Source organism: Lipophrys pholis, assembly GCF_963383615.2.
Source record: "Lipophrys pholis genome assembly, chromosome: 11".
Classification (NCBI taxonomy): Eukaryota; Metazoa; Chordata; class Actinopteri; order Blenniiformes; family Blenniidae; genus Lipophrys; species Lipophrys pholis.
Window position 1 is genome coordinate 25,734,552 of NC_137631.1, and position 19,436 is coordinate 25,753,987.

The following is a 19,436-nucleotide window of genomic DNA, read 5'->3' on the forward strand; positions in this document are numbered from 1 at the left end:
GCAGGTACATCATGAAGACGAATTCCAGCTGTGTGGACAACAGGATAAAAGGAAATCACGAGAAAGTTATATAAACACACTTCTCAGACCATAATGGCACCTTCCTCCTTCCATCTCTTAATGTGTCCTGTCCAAGGAGGATCTGCCCAGAGACAGCACTAACAAGCCAGAACCACTGGGTAGTCTCCGTCACTACTTCGGCATCTATCCAGAGACATGCAGTACACACACACACACACACACACACACACACACACACACACACACACACACACACACACACACACACACACACACACACACACACACACACACACACACACACACACACACACACACACACACACACACACACACACACACACACACACACACACACACACACACACACACACACACACACACAGGCACACAGACACACGGTGAGCCAATGAGAGTGTGATTGGGCCGTGAGGCAGAGGGGAGGACCGGATGGGAGGGAGAAAGAGAGAGAGAGAGCGAGAGAGCGAGAGAGAGAGAGAGAGCTGGGCAAAGAGGGATTCATCGCAGAGGAGAGGGCGGGACAGGGCAAGAAGAAAACACTTTGTGCTTTCAGCACCAAAACATGCCCAGAGCATCTTTTTCCTGCTTGGGCCCTGCAGACAGCAAAGGAATCCATGCAGATGCTTCTGAAGAAAAACCACTTATCAAATAAACATTTATAATGATGACAACAACAAAAAAATATTGTTTTCTGCTATGCTGCATTAGCCTGAAAGCTAATGGTTTCATATCATTATGACCATCGGTTATCATTTCATTGTGGCTTTGGATAAATACAAATGCGCAAACTTTTATCTAACAAAGGCCACATTAGCCTTGTCTTATAACAGCTGAGTCACGGTGCCATGCATAAATTTGCTCCTGTGTTTATTTTGTGACGTGTGCTGCAAGCTGGGCTCTTGTCATATTCTCTCAACCCGCTGAAACTTGGACCTGGAGCAAAGTACCAGAGCAAATAGGACATATGTGTGACCAAGAGAACATATGCAGACACAGTGAGGACGTGCAAATGTGCTTGGTGTGCTCATCTATACACCTGTAATTACAGTCACTGAGGCTAAAGGCTGCATCTACACCTGCATGCATGAAAACACAACATAAAACTACCACAGGGTTCCCGTGCTGTTTTTACGTCACACCTAAAAATAAATACAAATTATTGCATCAGTTTGACTAAAACGTGACTTTAAAATGTGCCAGAACTCTCACTAATTCCTGATCCGGGAGTCAAACAGCAAGTAAAAAAGTGAATGAGAGCTCAAACAGAAGAAGTCTGACGACAAAGGTGGGTGGAGTTTGTTCTTGGGTGTATACAGAGACACACACCATGCTGCTTTATTCATGTGACATCACAGCACAACCCAAAATGGCCCAATACTGACCGATTGAAGCGGTGCATGTCGCCACCAGACGATTCCGACAGTACAATAGAAGAGCTTAGTCAGGCTACAATCGCAGCTCGACTCTGCTGTGGATGTAAACGGAATGGCAGAGGATGTTTCTTCCAACAGTATCTGAATGGATGAACTTCATTCCTCCAATCATCAACCTCCTACCGGTTTCATCCAACTCAGGGTCATGGGGGACTTGATCCAATCCTGGCTGACAATGGCTGAGAAGCAGGCGACATCATGCATAGGTCATCAGTTCACCTCACCGAATGAAATACTAAATCCAATTTATTCCCGCCAAACAAAGAGGAATGGTGCAAATTTCTTATTGAAATTTCACTCTTCTTTCACTAAAGGAGTCAACATTTATGAGATTCCACTCGTTCCCCGAAGCAATTCCAATTTTAATCTGCAGCCTCCTGGCCTTTTACAAAAGCACCTCTCGGAGCACAGATGGAGCGGGAGTGATGTTATTGTGGTGGCAGGTTTGCACTTGGTCTCATGAGCATAGAGGTGTGCAACCAGAGGGTGTGTGTGTGTGTGTGTGTGTGTGTGTGTGTGTGTCCCTCAGAAGTAATATCACACATTGAAAATGTTTCCCCTGACAGGCGAGGGTGCAGCCAGAAAGACAAGTGAAGACACACAGAGGATGAAGATGTAAGCAGTTGACAGGTGAAGATACCGAAAACATTCCGCGCGGATCTACGGCTGTGAAAAATACTAAATGATTGCTGGATCGTCAATAAACCGAGAGCAATAACTATCTGCAGTTCGAAATATTTAGTTGGCTACCAGCTTGTAGCGACACACATTTGGGAAGAATTGTGTTTCTCTAATTTGTACCGTGGTCGTAAAGAGATCAGAAAAACAAAATACTCATATCCAGGGTGTGATTAGAAGGGGAATTTTGTGCAGAATAGAAAATTTTTATAAACTAAGAAAAACATAATAAACGAATGTGCAATAAACTCTACTTTATTTATCTGGCTTTCACCTCTGACACCTTTGGGGTGAAACTCATGTTTCTACAGTCAGACTGCATTTCTTTCTGCTACTGTACTGCTATGAAGGCAAAAGCAAACTGAAGCACCTGAAACAGTTGCTATAGTTTTCATCTCGGCTCCGTTTACGTGACAATGTTTTTCAGAATTTCCGGGTTTCCATGTAAACGGACACCCTTTTCAAAAATGTAAACGAGAAACTGATCTTGGAGGAAAACTCAAAAACGTTTTCAATGGAAAAGTTGCGGTGTAAATGGGAATAAAACAGCGGCAATGATCTTTAGAAGACGGAGTTGTGAAGCTTTGAGTTTTGATAAACGTGATATTAGGTTAACAAGCGCTATTGGATAATGCTGTCAAGTGTTCCAACATTGACATGGTTTGTTTTAATAAATAATGTTGATTTGTTCACTCCTATAATCCCCCCTGTTTGAATGCATCTTCAGTTCCCACCACCAGCTTTTCAAAAGTATCTTCACTTTATTGTTTTTGATCTGATTTCATAGATTTTTGTGCTTCTGACTTCTGCTCTACAGTTATAAAATAATTAGGACCGACAAGCAAATTATCATTTAGTAATTACTTAACTGCACAATTTTCATGAGTTAATGGTCATTAATCCAACTTTCTTTACTAATAGCATGAATGCACAGTGCATGGGAATATAATCCATTCCACACTAGTCATATTTCCTGTGACGTATATTGGCATTACATTACAACTTGTGAGTTCCACTATCTGAAACCTTTATGTGAGATCTCTTTCCTCCAGATCTTCATATAGAAATGTTATCATGGGCTTGACTTTGTCTTGTAATTGAAATATGGGCCACTTTTCTCATGCCTTTATCTCAAAGAGACTTTTTGGTAAAATGAAAGTGGAAAAAAAAAAAAAAAGGCGAAATCCTTTCCGGGCACAGATATCACTAACTGTTGCTTTTTATTAGCTTTTCCCATCCTTTCCTCTCTGCTCTGCTCGCCCACACAGCCAACATCTCTCTGCTTCGTCCTCGTCTCCGTCTCATCGCGTCCTCAGACATCATCTCCCACATCAGGCATGATCCGATAATCCATAGGAGTGAGTTATCAGTCGGACAGAGCTGTGCTGCTGGCCGTATTAGGCTGTCTCGTCAGCTTAGACTTGTTGTTTTTTTTTGGTGCTCAGATCATTCAGATTCTGCACGCGAGTTAAAACGTAATGTTCCGCTAAGCAGTGGAATGAATGGGCACGGCGAACAAGAGTGTAAATATATAACCACACATGCATAATGTAAGCTGTTGAGTGCCGCCTGGAATACTGTACCAGCTCGGGATGCCATCTGATCATGATTTTTTTAGTTTGCTATATTCAGTGAGTCAACTGTACAAGAAGAGCCCACAAATGGAGCACACCCAACATGACTCACACCCCTAAAATAGTGTCAGTGGATTTATAAATTTTTTTTCTAACTTACTTATGATGGATTCAAATAGATCTTTATTGGTCTTTTTATCTTTTTCAAATAAGCATCCAATAAACATGGGCCAAAAAAATAAGTTGTAGATAAAGTAATGAGCTGTAAAATAATAAATGAAAACACTTAGTGGGACCAGCAACATTATTATCTGACTGCAGGTTTGGATTTCCTTCTCTAAACATTATTGTGTTTTTGTTTTAATTTTTCATGAATAAGGATGACACCTTATAAATAAAGAAGAGGCTAAGTTGTCAGCTAAAATTGCGACGCCCCCTGCCGCCGTAAAACAGCCTTCAGCCTCTCCTCCGCCTGGCCTTCGGGGCTCCAGCAGCTCCAAAAGCGACCTTGAGCTGTGAAGCTCCGTCAGCGTCCTCCTCTTGTTGCTACATGTTTGCATTAATGACTGAATGTATGAGCACGCCCTGTATTCATTATTCAAGCATCCCTCAGCATAGGATGATGAAGCCAAGACCTGTACTGAGACAACGCTCAGGAAAATGTGGTTGCATTCGAAGAACTCGCTTCTTTTTTGGCACATTTGGATGTCACTTAAAGAAAATTGTGGTTGCACTGAAATAACTTGTATCTACGGACTTGATCCATATAATTATAGAGCAGGGGTGTCAAGAACATTTTTAGTACAGGGGTCATACACAATCCAATTACATCTTGAGTGAACCGGACCAGTAAAACGGAGCCACAATAACCTTTAAGTCTAAACATTAAAGTTTTTCTTTGTTGTGGCGTCGAATACACGTGATGAAAATATTTAAACTTTCACCAAACCAAACAATAACGACAGAGAAAGTCAATTTTAATGATGGAAAATACCGTGAAATGTCAAAAAAAAACAAAAAAACAAGACATTTCCTATAACAACCTGACAGTGTGGCTTTGAGGTTTTTTTGCTCACAACAAGGAAACTATCTTTCATGACAGCATCACCGATATCTCAGCTTGGGTCTCAGTGTTGTGTTGTGTCCGCTACTCTTAAGAAATGTGTTAAAAATCAATCACTGTTTTCAATTTTCTTTAGAATATTCTTGGTGGTTTGGCCTCTTGTTTAGGCTCACAGGCCTCATGTTTGTCACCCATAATTTAGACTTTTTACTGCTAATAATTGCATCTATAGTAACACATATGCTTCTAGTTTTTATGAGAATATATTCATATTTGATATAGCATGATCCAAACGCATGTTTGACATGACACTGGGAGGACAACTGTTGTAAGGAGGGAAACTCCTGCATGCAAAAGAGGGACATGCAAACTCTGGACAAAGAATATTCTTCAGATATTATTTCTATCCACTACAATAATTTAGTAATTGAATGATCTATTGAGAAGCACAAAGTATTCAGACCTTTCCGCCTGTGGAGTCCTGACAGAACGACTTTCCTTTGCAGGGCAGGAACCTTAAAACAAATGCATTGTTCTGGATTGTTACTGCAGAACCCTCAGCATTGTATATCCCGATGCATCACTGGAATGACAACTTATTCACACAGGGTGCATCATACACACCCTGCAGTTGGAGGACTTTCATGTACATTAAATACGAGTGCTATTGAACCCTCGCGGCTCTATTTTCCAAACCATTACAGGTTTTCAGGCTTGATGCAGATGATCCAGAGCACCTGTCCGCAGTGCGCGCGTGTGTGTGTGTGCGCGTGTGTGTCCCCTCACCTCCTGCAGCTGCTCCAGCTCCTTCCGCAGGGTCTCCTGCTCGGTCTCCAGCTCCACATACTTGAGCTTCAGCGCCTGGTTCTCCTCCAGGACCACCAGCCCGCACTCCGCAGCCCGGATCTTCTCCCGGTTCGCCTCGGCCAGCTCCTGCGTGAGCCGCTCCACCTCGGCCCGGTACTCATCCGCCGATTCCCCGCATCCTCTGCCGGCGGCCATGGCACCGTCTCTGGCTGGGTGTCTGTTCACGTCCCCCCGACCCAACCCATCAGCGACACCACACCGGCGGGTCTGCGGTCCTCCCCTCCGTCCCTCTCCTCTCCGGACAGAGGCTGAGCCGCGCAGGGAGGCGGGCGGAGGCTGAGCGCCCCTCAGTACATCCGCCCTCCTTCCCAGAGAGACAGAAAGCCTGAAAAGTAGCTTCAAAACACGCTGTTGTCTCTTGGTTTGTTTCTCCCAGACCCATAAAATTCACCACGCACACGACGGGTGAAGATTTCTGATTTGAAATCGAGTCAGTGATGCTTTTTTCTTTTCTTTTTTTTTTCTTTGGCAACACTCAGTGCCATTTCTGCTTATTCATGGGTGCAAGGACGCCCCCTGTCCGACACTTTGTGGTATTGCGTCCATGTTTTGTTACTTCAAGTAATAATAATTCAATTTCCAAATTTTTGGATTGGATATTAAAAACTGGCTATCACTGAAATCGACAGATTTGCCTGCTCTCAATGAAACTCACATTTAGTTTTTTTAATGGATGATTTAAACCAGTCTACCTCAGACGTTACTGACATTCTTTTGGGGAAAATAAGAAACCATAATATCCTCGTTTTATCAATTAATTTAAATTGTGCTTTTCAGCACTGCAGAAATTGACAGACTGGAACATAGCCAGACAGTTTTAATTTTTTATCACCAGCTATCCCAATTTTTATTATTTGAAGATGTAAACATTTGTATACGTTGACTAGTTTTCTGCATGTTCCTTTTTTTTGTATTCTTCCTTTTTTTTTTTTTTTTTTTTTTTCTCTGCCCTTGTCCTGTTCGGCAGCTTGGGCCAACAATATGATGTGATTGAGAGCCTTCGGAGTCAGAACAGATTTTGGTCTTGCAACAGGGAGAGACCTGGAGTCTCCTCCTGTTGCCTTCTCCGTCAGAAGATGGCATGGCTGCCGTACACGACCGGGGGGGAACGCTCAAAGAGAGAGAGAAGAGAAAAGAGAGAAAAAGGTTGAGGGAGGAGGGGGGAGGGGGTAGGGGGATAACATACAATATCCTTGTTGTGCTACATATATTATTTGCAGTTATCACACTGATCCAAATATTTTCCAACTGTTCTTGGATTAAACCAGCCTGAGCTGCTCTATCTAGACAGTAAAATGATTTCTTAGATTAACCAGCCTGAGCAGCTCTATCTAGACAGTAACGTGAAGCAGGAACATGAATTAACAAAGAGGTGACAACAAAAGAGGAACATGATTTTTAAAGTTTGAGCAAATGATGATAGAGAACAAGCAACTTCAGAAGCACCTTTCGTGAGGAGTGGAAGTGTGTGTGTGTGTGTGTGTGTGTGTGTGTGTGTGTGTGTGTGTGTGTGGTTTGTCCACTGGGTGGGACCGGAACTGCTGTGGGGGGACCCGTGGCGAGACCCCGGGGTCCGAGGCCATCGGGCCCGGACACCGCCACCCCGGCAGACGGAAGCCCCCCAGGCCCGGGGAGACCCCAGCGAACCACCCCAGAGAGCCACGTCCCCGCCCAAAAAGCACCCGACGGAGAATGCAGAGAGGAATCCCCCCCAGGCAAGAGGGGCCCACAAGAGAAGGATAAAGGGCACAGGGCCCCAGGCCCCGACCCAAGCCGCCAAGCCGAGAAAAAGCCGGAGCAGGGCCCCCGGGCCGAGCGGGTCGAGAGCCCCCCCAACCCCGGCGGCGAGTCCCGCCGCACCCCCGGGAACAGGCCCACCCACCGCCCCCCCCCCCCCCCAACCCGGCAAGGCAGAGACGGCCCCAGCCGCCGCACCCCGGACCAGCCCCGCCCCCAGACCCAGGAAAGCGAAGGCCGGCGCAGGCCCCGGTCGGAGGACAGTCAACTCTACACCCCCAGGAGCCTCATATCCCACCCGCCCCATGATCCTCCCCCCCGGTTTTAATTGAAATACCCAACCCCTGACCCACCCCCCACAGACACCCACCCCTGACGCAGACGCACACACACACACACACTCGGGACGGTGGGGGAGTGATGACTCTCGCCCCCCCAGGCCGCCGGCCGGGCCCCCACCCGGCCACCGCGGTGTCCCAACCTCCACTAATCCAACAGCAAATGGAGAAGGAGCACCGCGCCCCAGCCCCCCCACGAGCGCCATGCCCGAGGGAGCGCGCCCCCCGCATCCCAGCCGCACTCACCCCGGGCCGGGGTGGGACCCCAGCGGGAGGTGCTGGGGGGAGCCACGTCTCCCGCCCTTCCCCTGCCCTATATGTGTGTTGGATGTATGTAAGGGTGTGTCTTTGTGTTTTGAAGAGGTGGATGCAATGTGTGTGTCTATGGTGCGGTTTAAAATTGGGGGGTAGCGGGGCCCGGGCGTTCTACCGCTGACAAGCGGCAGAACCCCGAAAGCGGCTTACCCCCTCAAGACCCTGCGTGACTAAGTGTGGTTAAAATTGTGGGTGGTGCAAAGTCGGGGGAGGACCCAGACCGCAGTTAAGTAGCCCGGACCCCCCACCTAGGCACCGCCCCACTGTTCCCTATTGTGGAGTAATATAAGGTGAGGTAAGGCAGGGAGGGTTCTGAGGGAGGGGGTCCCCCCGTCGCTAGGACCTTGGCCCAGCTGGACCCCCCGCGCTGCCCCACCCCACCCCCGAGCGGCCGGCCTAGGACCCGGGGAGCCACCCCCCCCCAACAAGGCGCCGTAAGGGGACCCGGGCAGGGAGCCCCCACCCCACCCAACGGCCAGACAGCAGAGTCCGAGACCCGCAGGGCCCAGTGCGAGCCCAGCTGGAGGCCAGTGGTCAGGGCACCCCCCCTCATTCGCCCACACAGCCCCACCCCCCAACACACACACACACACACACACACACACCCCCACCAGGCCCTGGAGGTCACTCTCAGTCAACCGTCCATCCAGAACCCGGAGCCCCCCCGTCCCCCGCTCCCCCCAATCCAGGAATGAGGCAGACCCGGAGCGCGGCAGCAGGGGCCAACCCGCCCCACCGGGGGAGGGGGCCAGAGGGAGGACCCACCCCCAGCGCCGCAGCGGGCACCCCCGCCGGAAAGGGGGAGGCCCCGCACCCCCAGGGCCCGGACGACCCGCCCCCAACCCCCCCCAGCCGACAGCCAAGCCGGGGCCCGACGCCCAGCCCCCCCACCCCACCCCAGCAGGCCCAACCCCCGCCCAGGGCAGTGCCCCCCCCACACCCCCGCCCAGGACTCCCCAGGCCAGGCCGCAGCCCCCCAGCATAGACGCTAGGACCCCCCCGAGCCCACAGAGCCACCAACCACCAAAGCCACGACGCCCCAACCACCGACGGTCCCCAGAGCCCCGGGGTGGAGCCACCACCCCCCCACAGGGCTACATGGTGTATTTAATTATTGGAGACCATGTGGACTCAAATTGTGTCAAATGATTTTTCCTACAAGCAGACATTCTCTCCAATGTGATGTGGTCTAGAAGTAAGTTTTTAAATAACTTTATATTCAGATTACTTTTGGATTTCCAGTTCATGAGGATCGCCTTTTTTGCGACGCTTAGGGAAACCAGGAGCATGCAGGGCTCATTTTTTTCTCTTTTAATTTCTGTGAAATCTCCTAACAAGCAAAGTGAAGGTGAAACCGGAATTGGGTAGCCCAGGCATATTCTTCCTTTTTGATGTTTGAGTGATGATTAGTTTATTATTGAGGATGACTTTGTTAATGCCCCTCATGTTCTTTAAAAAGGTTCATTGTTCATTTCTAGGATTGTTTTCCTCTACAAGAGTTTGTAATTGTATTGTTTGTTGTTTCTTGAATAAAAGTAAAAAAAAAATAAAAAATCAGTTTCCTCATAACCAGGGGTGTCAAACAGAAGGCCCAAATCGGCCCATGAGAGGCTCATAGAAGTCCTCCATTTTGCGTGAAATGTGTGAAACCCAATCCTTAGAGACCTGAATTCCGGTCAGTTTATACAACCGGCCTTCCTGATGAAAACGTATAAAAATAAAACTGTAATCTCAAAGTGGCGTGGCCATGGTTCTCCAATGAATATCTGATGGTTGATAGTGGAACTTTAACCACACAGCAAAGTCAACCATCTTATTCTCAAAGCTTGAAATTATGCAGAAATTCACGTTTTGATACTAGAATGGTTAAAAGTGGATAAAGAAAACTGTAGGAGGAGACGTGAGTCAAAAGAAGAAGAAGAAGACTGGAGAGGAACTGTGTGTTTTATTCCAACATTCACACAATCCTGTGTAAATGTGTGTAACGAGACTGGAAAGGAGGTGAGTAGTTCGGACTGGGGGCGTGGCCAATTTGCATATGACATCACAAAACATCTTTTATTCTTTTTTGGAGCGGTGGGAATAGGATAAGACTTGCTAGAACCGGATGCCAACTGACATTAAACCCAAACGAAGAAGGAGAAAAGAGGCACATGACTCTTTTCACATCAGCTTCACATCGAAGTGACACGTCAGCTTATTCTCCGTTTGTGACAATTTTATATGCGAGTATCTCCACAGTGCAGATACTGTGACACAGAAGCAACATGGTCAGTATTTTTTTTAACCTGAGCTCACTAACTTTATATTGACATTTGATGGTGTGAGAATTATTAACATGTGACGCCACGGTCAAAATATGTTTTTTTTATTTCTAAATATTGTTTTTTTTAGATTGTTTATTACATATGAGGGACAAAGAAGAGGACATAAATAATTTTTTAACAACATATTAAAAAACAAAACAAAAACGATTTGACAAAAAGGGCACTTATATTGGCTTGGGGTAAAAGGGGCAGAAGCGCCATGATGTGGCTTCCTGTATAGATGTGGCACACAAAGAAGACTTACTTTGTTTAATAATGATTGCGTGGTTGTGCTCTTCCTTTGTTTGTTACCTTTTTACTTGTTAACAAAAGTTGGGGTGAAGGTTTGTGTTTTTGTCTGCGTGAATTTATTTATTTATTGGTTTAAAAAAAAAATAAAAATTCTACCAAATTGCATGAAATTTTCAGGGATGATTTGTCATCATCCAAGGACCAATTGATTAGACTTTGGGACGTTAACTGCCAACCGTTTCCGGAAAACTCCAAAGAAACTGCGAGAAAAACAAAAGTCCCATACAAAACGGATGAGAGAGGTGCCTCATGGAGGAGATCAAAGGAGATCAATGTCTGTTGCCATGGAGACGCTCTGTTTCACACAGTGATGTTGCTCCATGACCTGCCTAGTTAGCATCGATATGCGCTAACATGCTCGCGATGCTATCTCGGCTGGCGACGGTCTGTGCTCCGAGTGCAGCTCTAGTTTGTAATGTTTCATTAAATTTAAAAAAAACAAAGAATAAAACTAAATCAGTATAATTATTTATAGTTATGAAGACAAACTGCAGAAACTCAAAGGCTTTTTTTTTTTAACTGAACGTCAAGCTTGAGCGATTCGATTGTTAGCCGCCGAGCATTAGCCCGGCAATGTACGGTTAGCGCCACTGGCGCTGCAGCTCGGTGGCGGCCGGCGTCACCTGATCAATATGCACCGCTTTGTCGTTCCCAACACAGAGCCTGATGAGAACTTTGATGAGGCGTCTGTTTGGTGACGCCTTCACTCCGAAGAAAGCTCCTTCTCGGAAATCTGCGTGTCTGTCCAGCCTGTACACGGTAGGTGACTCCGGTTTCTTCGGCTGCGTCAACAAAAAATACTGGATGTTCGCAAAGCGCTGGTTCTATTGATCGTGCGTCCGCTGCATTCTCCTTCCTCATTCCCCTCAGGTGGATCCTTGGACCAGAGAATTGGAGCTGGGTTTTGAGTATGGACCTCCAAGGATGAACATTGGAGGGCACATCGTGAAATTCAAAGAAGGGCAGTGGATAGCAGGTAATAGTTTTTCATGTTTTTGTTAGTTTTTTTCTGTTTCTGCCTGCAGGATGTCTGTTTATAGTCACCACAGCTTTTCTTTTTCTGGAATTGCGTCTTTAGAATCTGGTGGAAATACGTCCCGCCGGGAAATTCACCAGCTTGAGAAAAGAAACGTGCGGCTGGAGGTGGAGAACCATCGCCTCAAATTGGAGATCGAAATTCTGTTGGACATGGTGAGACCTGAGCGCATGTTATTACGTCCTTATCAGAGGATTTCGTCCTGAAATTCTTCTACGCAGGCTCGATGGACTTGGCTGATAGCCGCTCTAACACGGTTTACATGTGCTGATGATAATTAATTGTACACGCATTTACTGTTTATGTAGTTTATCTTGGTGCCAGAGCAGATGAATAACTTGTGTGATCTTTGTATTTAAGTTGACTGAGACGACCATCGAGGAGAAGATGGAAAAAGAAGGAAAGACCTGACGTCGAAGAAATAAATGACGATGGAATCTGAGACCTTCAGCACATCTTTTATGACTGTTTGATTATTTTGCAGATTCTGTTTAAAACAGTTCAGTGATAAAAAATGAGGCTCTTTTATTGTCCTCAGCCTCTGCAAGGCCTCGACAGACGGAGTGGCTTCTTGTGAATGTTGACTGATTTCAGTATTTGCAGGACAACGATGCTTAGAGCCACTGAAATCGCATCTTTTTGAAAATGTTTCAAAAACGCTTTAAATCCGTCGATGCGTAAACGGAGGAAAAATGCCACTTTTTGAAAGCGCTCGGGCTCCGTCGTGCACACGACGGAAACGCTGCTACTGCATGCCACAACTGTGGTACATAGTTCTTCTGCACATGCTCAGGAGATGGACAATAAGAACCATGTATGCCTCCAGAGTGGCATGACTCCCAGCTCATATTCGCCTGGGACTTGGTAGTTCTAGAGTCGACAGTCATGTGATGGAGATCAAACTTCGTCGTCTGTCAGTGTGACTGTATAATTAGAGAGTCCCTCTTCAGGATGTTTGTGGCTAAATACAGTGATTTGTACTTTATTTTAGTTCAGAAGCATACAATTGCAGCTCATCTAGACTTTTCTGATACGTTGTAGTTTGACAAAGTGTCTAGTATAATCGGATTTCTTAGATCAATTGAACTTGACTATCATCTGTGTAGTAATAGAAGTAAATGCATGCATAGGAAGCATGTATAAGTGAACAAAAAGGTAATAACATAGAATCCCTTTAGACAATATACAAGGGTGAGCATTAAAACCTTTTATTACTAGATTGACCAGCTTTATTTAGATTTTATGCCTGTAGAATTCTCAAAAATGTGCAACAAGTGTGTGTTTCTGCCCCCTTTTCAAACTTAACTTAATCAAATTCAACTCTGCGGTGTGTTTCTGACTGTGTATCCTACAAAACTGTGACATGCTGGTAAATCTTGTTCCCTTCTGACATCATGAACCGGTTCAGTTAATGAATTATATGAAAAACAATGCGTGTTGGTCTTTTGAAGGGAGTGAGTTCAGGTTTATGGGCAATGCTTTACCAGAAAACTCGAATGAAAGAGACAAAGAGAGCATATAAAATAATAAAAAGAGATAAAAGGTCAAATGTGAAACACACATTTTATGAAAAGACGTTTACAACCGCGACATTGCAGAGATTTGCAGTCTGTATATGGTCTGTTTATAATATTTATTGAAGAGCATTTTTCAGCATTTTCACATCTCACATCCAGAACTTGTTAACCTTTCTACTCTCTGTGTACATTAAACACAGATTACTATAGGAGCCAATTCGCAATCAGACATCCTCGTTATGATAAAACACAAGCATAACAGTTATAAAAGCTTGTTCAAGGTTATTCAGTTGTTCATGATTTTTTATTTTTTTTGGCCCCTGTACCACCTCCCATACAACCACCGGTACAATTTGTCTTACAGCAAACACATGCAATAAAAAAAGATATGAGCGAGGTGAAAAGTTTAACTCTACTCAGTCTTGTTAAATGCAATCAGTTATGACGCTGTTGTGTCAGTTATTAGATTGATAGTCAAGGTAGTGCCACATTATCTTTCCTAGAATTAGTGATTGATCTGTGAAAAGAAGGCGGGTGGTTAAATGCAAGACATTACGGGGAGTTCAATGTAATGGGACCCAACTTATACTCGGGACAAATGTACCAAATCTGTATTGCCAATGCAAGACAGCGTCTGATGGACTGTACGGTTAAAGTCTGAGGAAACAAGTAATCGGAAGTCGGCAGCCAGCTCACACACCGACATCCTGTTATTTCACCAGTATTTGACATAAGTCAACCAATGAGGTTTTGTGTTGAGACTTATTCCACAATGAGGTTGTGCTTGCGTAGTCTCTAATAAACCCCAATCTGAGGCTCTCCGTGCAGCGACGTTATCTTGGAGGATAGAGTTTGGTCTCAGACTGTGTGTATAATGGACTGAGCCACTGGTTACACAATTTTCGTCCTGATATCCTTTTACTTTGTGATGCATGTTTGTGAGGGACTCAAATCAACCGGCTTCACAAATATGGGTAAGGAGCGGCTTACTTTTTGTGCATGGTTTACGTGTGGTAGATGTACTATTGATTCAGTTAGGAAAACATAACTGAACCATTAATATGCACTGTGATCTTACTTCCAATCCGTAGCTTTTTTTTTGCACGTATCTCCGCAGCCCAAATACACAGAGGTTGGTACGACGCGTTGTTCGCCTTTGATCCAATTCAGCAGGTTCCCTGAATTTCTCAGCTGACCTGACACTAACCTCCGTTTACAAGCCCAAATTAAGATAAGGAAAGGTTGCCCGCAAGTCAAACAGTTCATTGTGACACTATATCTTATCGCGGACAAGTGTTGTGTCATGAAAGAAATAAAATTTGGAAAATCTAAACGCTCTCCTGCACAATAACACTGCACTGAATTACAAAAGCCCTGACATGCAAATAGACACCAATAGAAAACAGGTCTGTTTAACTACGTTCTATTCTATGCTGAATAATTTGAAAAAGCTTTTGGAATGATATTCGCTGTCTGTTTGAATATTTATTTAGTCTCGTTTATATAGTTAATATTGTAAATAGTGTAAACTGGCAGGTGATCATTGATATCACTGAGCTATAAATAATAAAAATAAACAAACAAATAAATAAATAAAGTAAAAATGTGCCTTTTAATTAAATATTTTATAGTTTCAATCTTCTATCGAATAATTTCTTCTCAAAAATTAATGGGAAAAAAAAGATACCCATGACCCCCAGAGTCTTCCTGTTGCTGCAAAAGCTAAAGCTCACAGGGCCTCTGCACACTTTAAAAACTTTGATTACAAAGAAAGACCACTGGAAGTTTGAAATTTTCAACTTTATTTGCAAATGAAAATGTTCAGTCCAATGAAAAGCAACCTCATTTCGACAGCTGAAATCAACATACAACAAAGCACATTTTCCACAAATAAATAATTAACTTATTATTTTATTTACAGATTTCAAATTGCACACGTTTTAAACATAACTCGACTATGATCTGTTGCACCATAGTTACCTCAAAAAGAATCTAGTCGATGGCGCTATCGCACGGTTTACTGCATGTGAAGATACAGAGTCCTGTGATGTGAGGGATGTGGCGTTGGTCAGCAGGGACGGCGTTGATGGGAAGTAGAGACGGGATGGAAGAGGTTTAGGCAGGCAGCACGGCAGCCAGCAGAACGGGTGCAGCAGACTCTTCTGTGATTCAAAAATCACATTTTTCATGAACAAACTACGTCACTCACATCCGTCAGTATTATCTGAGACAATGGAGATGAAACTCGAAGGGTTACCTCGTCATGATAAAGGCCGTAACCGGATGAATGTAGCCGCTGTCTCGTCATCAGCCCAATGTCTTTCATGGTTTCAGCCTTCCTCCACTTGGCTCTGCGGTTTTGGAACCAAATCTGAACAAACAATGACAATAAATTTAGTCACATTTAAAATGTAGTTGTGTTTTTCATTGGTGGTTTCCTTCAGCAAAAGTAGAGAAAGATCTTGTTTCTGGGTTTTTGTGATAAATTCAAATCGAGTCAAGATACTAGTTACTAGTGCAAATCAAATAACATAAAAAAAAAAATAAAATAATAATGTGAGTTAAACTGTTCAAAAGAGGAGTGCAATTGCTATTTGGACCTGAACGTGTATAAGTTTATTTTATTTTTTTCCTTCTTACTCTTTTACATTATTACACAATACATTGCATTTTATTATTCATCATACATATATTTTCAAATCTGGTCTTTATGAGATCTTGCTCAATAGACTTGCACAATAGGTAAATTAGGATCAGTCCAACAACTAGAATATTTTGAGTGAATAATAAGAACCGGTGGAAGCTAAACCAGTGATTGCGTGGCTCACTCGTAATTACAGGATTGTTGCTTCGGCTCGGATAACTTTCAGTCAGTAAAAATCTCTCTCTTGTGAACATTTTAATCTTGTCTGATATTGTTTATTAATATTTGAGGAGGCAATGTTTCAAGGAAGCAATCCTTTTACTACCGTTCTCTTAATGATTGCGCAGCATGAGGCTTCTCACATCATTCACTCCATTATTTAACCATATCTTGGGGACATTTAAGACATACTGACTGTAGTTTCAAATGAAAAGAAGCTGATCAATAAGCAAAGCTGGAAGTGTAAGATGAATTGTTTTCAAAAGTCGCTCAATTTCACTCCTGCAGATTTGAAAGCATAAGAACTCAAGTCCGGCATTTCAGTATTTGTGCGTACACCATATGGCATTTTTCAGGTGATGATTGTACTTGATAGAACCGACCGCAAAGACACACAAAGCCTCACATGTCCTACCTGAATCCGTCCCTCTGTCAGGTGCAGCCGAGACGCCAACTGGTCTCTGGTGATGACGTCTGGGTAATGGCTCTGCTGGAAGACCTTCTCCAGCTCTTGTACCTGCCAAGGTGTGAAGGTGACCCGAGTTTGCCTCTTCTTTCTCTGACCTGCGAACAAATCATTGTGATTGAGATCTTTTAAAATATATGTCAAGATGAATAAGAACCAGCTCTGCTTGTTCCTCCTCCTCTAGACTCACTTTTGAAGACTGTGGCGGCTTTCGGAGACTCTTCGAGTAGCTGAATCCGTGATGTTTCTATAGAGGGAACATCTCAACATCAATGAGAAATGCATTTGTGTTGATCATTTTATTTGCGTGTGAAATGAGAATATATATATAAAAATACCTGTACATGAGTGAAGGTTTGGTTGTTGGCTGTTTTCCTTGATGACAGACCAGAGACGATGAACTCCATTCTCTTTTCTGACACACGTTGGCCGTCTGAGAATTTCCTCAATGGAATGAGATATTTTTTTTCGTGGCTGAGATTCCCTTTCAACATCCACAGAGCTCTCCTTTTCTGGATCTTTTGTCGTCCACATTCTCAGGAGTTCACCCCCTGGCATCATTGCATGCGAGTCTTAAAATGCAGATTTTAGTTTGTCGTATCCAAAAACTTGTCACATTATTGTCCAGCTTCCTGTCGTGAAGGCCTTACGGGGTGAGAAAAACTCAGACTGACTTCTTCTCTGTGTGATCTTTATTGCCATCTACACCAGGTGAGGATATGTGTCCAGCCTCTCATGTCAACCTCGTATGGCCTGCATCACATGGTTACGATGAGGGAGGAGCGAACAGAATCTTCTAGGAAAACCCGAGAATCTCTCGATGTCAAAGGTTTCCTCCATGACTGTCTCAAGATGCCTTTACTTTAAGGTGTTCTCCTGGTGTGATGGGATTAATATCAGACTTCACACACATTTTTGTTTAACACAAGACACAGCATAACAATGAAATCCCCACTCCGAAGGAGTAGTCTCATAAAATATTATCTGTGCTTCCGTAGCCTCATTAGCACTTGGATAATATTCAACTGTAAAAGATTTTTAAATTGCTGCATCTCTTTATTATCACCTGATTTATTGCACAGCTAATCTACATCTCTTTATCACCGTGGCCGCAGTATGCCCTCTCACACTATGATTCACCTCAGAGGCGTCAGACACACTAATGATATGAGTCCAGTGTGATGTGTTTGTCTCCATCTAGTGGTGAGATATTCTCAATTTGGTGTGTGTGCCATCCATCCATCCATCCATCCATCCATCCATCCATCCATCCATCCATCCATCCATCCATCCATCCATCCGTGTACGTGTACGTGTACGTGTACGTGTACGTGTACGTGTACGTGCATGTGCAAGTCTATGAACATAGACTGTATATTACAATAAAGATCATACTGTCTTACACCAATGACTATATTCTACTTAGAAGAATCATGTTGCTTATTTCTATAACTTCAACACGTTTGACAGTCAAACTATGGTTAATGTGTTGAAGTTCTAAAAATCTATTGTTCCCATAACGATAGTTCTGTTTGACCTCAGAGCGGAATGCCTTTTATAGTTTAGCTTAGTTTCACAGTGATAAATTCGTCACTGGTGTATCTGCCAGGAATGAAAAGTATCAAAGTAGTAAACGTTTTATAGGCTGAGCAATATTCCTTCAGATGAGTCAAGAAAAATAGACGTCTGGATCAGAATTAATTCAATCAGCTGATGTCCGGGTACAACCAAAGCATCGCTGACATGATTGACGTTTCTTTATGATTTAGTGAGTGGAGAGACTGCAGTGTATTTGGATTTGTGAATAACAACTCTGTACATTTCAATCAATCCCTGTCAAAGCCAATTATATCTAAATTATGTCACATTTAATTATATTTTCATCCATTAATAATTTACACAATTGAGATCCTGTCTTTTTTTTTACAACTTGTTAAATATTTTTCTTTTCAAAAACCCCCACTGTCTTCAGTTCCAGGGTTTCCTACCTGACATGTGATGAATCCATATATACCAGAGGCAGTCACATGCAGACAGAACGGACCACATGACATCCCGGTGCTGCTGCTCGCCCTGATTTGCAAGCTTCATGTGAGCCTAATTTCCTTTGGCTCTTCTGTTTCGTGCAAATAAGTCAAAATCCTACTGTTTGAAAAGCCCACATGAGCAAAAAGTGAATTTCTTTTCAAACGATTTCAAGTCAATGCTTCATCGAAAATTCATAAAAATACTTAAATATAAGACTTTTAGAAAACAGTAAAATTGTATTCCATCTATGATTATAAATAAAAGGTTGGAAAGCTTAAAATGAAAAACGAAAAGTATGATTCATTCATATTGCACTCTTTATGCAGGTTGGTACAACAAGATTTGCTTCATGGGAAAATTGATAGAGTGCAAAAAACATAAAGGACAAGGATACAAAATAAGAATGGAATAATGATTATTTAAAGGTACATTTAGAGTAGTAATTACAATATAGAAAGAAAGATGTAGAGTCTTGGAGAAGGTGAAATAATCCAGATGCCAAATGCTCAGGGGTACAACTTTTCTATTACAATATAATATGCTAAAACAAAAGACAAATTCGAAATAGGGCCTGCTAGAAGTATGAAGTAAGAACATGTTTGATAATTATCATACTGTCACACAAACTAATTTGACTATTTTCTCCCACATTTCTTTGCACAACAGTAAATAAAATCACAGCGTCATCCTCAATGAACAATATGAACAGCCTTTCTTTCAGGTATAATCCCCAATATTAGCTGTGGCGATCCCTTGCATTGCCCTACAGCCGACCCTGACATACTGTCTGTTGCTCTATGTCCCTGACCAAAGGCATAACTGAATAAATTATGAATGAGCTGAATATGAGTGCACATTACA

The 19,436-nt window shown here is 43.5% G+C and overlaps 3 protein-coding genes across 4 annotated transcripts in view; 1 reads left to right on the top strand and 2 right to left on the bottom strand.

The window, feature by feature from the left end:
• Positions 1-5,792, bottom strand: part of bicd1a (bicaudal D homolog 1a) — a gene marked incomplete at both ends in the record, with an annotated part of 32,959 nt that extends 27,167 nt beyond the window's left edge. For both annotated transcript variants that reach the window (XM_080475806.1, XM_080475807.1), the window contains one exon: positions 5,577-5,792. In XM_080475806.1, coding sequence (XP_080331932.1) covers positions 5,577-5,792 — 216 coding nt within the window. The remainder of the gene's footprint in view (positions 1-5,576) is intronic.
• Positions 5,793-11,343: 5,551 nt separating this feature from the next.
• Positions 11,344-12,112, top strand: LOC308116570 (protein chibby homolog 1-like; the record flags this gene model as incomplete). The annotated part of the gene is made up of 4 exons (XM_080474821.1): positions 11,344-11,424; positions 11,536-11,641; positions 11,744-11,856; positions 12,062-12,112. The coding sequence occupies 4 exons, from the start codon at positions 11,344-11,346 to the stop codon at positions 12,110-12,112; spliced, it is 351 nt and encodes a 116-aa protein (XP_080330947.1).
• Positions 12,113-15,006: 2,894 nt separating this feature from the next.
• On the bottom strand, positions 15,007-17,266 carry LOC308117150 (uncharacterized protein). Its single transcript, XM_080475840.1, has 5 exons — positions 16,886-17,266; positions 16,738-16,794; positions 16,497-16,645; positions 15,476-15,589; positions 15,007-15,380 (listed from the first exon to the last, which is right to left on the bottom strand). The coding sequence occupies exons 1-5, from the start codon at positions 17,106-17,108 to the stop codon at positions 15,195-15,197; spliced, it is 729 nt and encodes a 242-aa protein (XP_080331966.1). The 5' UTR covers positions 17,109-17,266; the 3' UTR covers positions 15,007-15,194.
• Positions 17,267-19,436: the final 2,170 nt, after the last annotated feature.

What these genes read in the sequence shown, in the direction of transcription:
- LOC308117150 (XM_080475840.1), bottom strand. Translation starts at nt 17,108, where the DNA reads ATGATGCCAGGGGGTGAACTCCTGAGAATGTGGACGACAAAAGATCCA. An exon ending in AGCCGCCACAGTCTTCAAAA is followed by an intron (nt 16,646 to 16,737) that starts GTGAGTCTAGAG and finishes ATTTGTTCGCAG; the next exon opens with GTCAGAGAAAGAAGAGGCAA. An exon ending in ACGGCCTTTATCATGACGAG is followed by an intron (nt 15,381 to 15,475) that starts GTAACCCTTCGA and finishes TTTGAATCACAG; the next exon opens with AAGAGTCTGCTGCACCCGTT.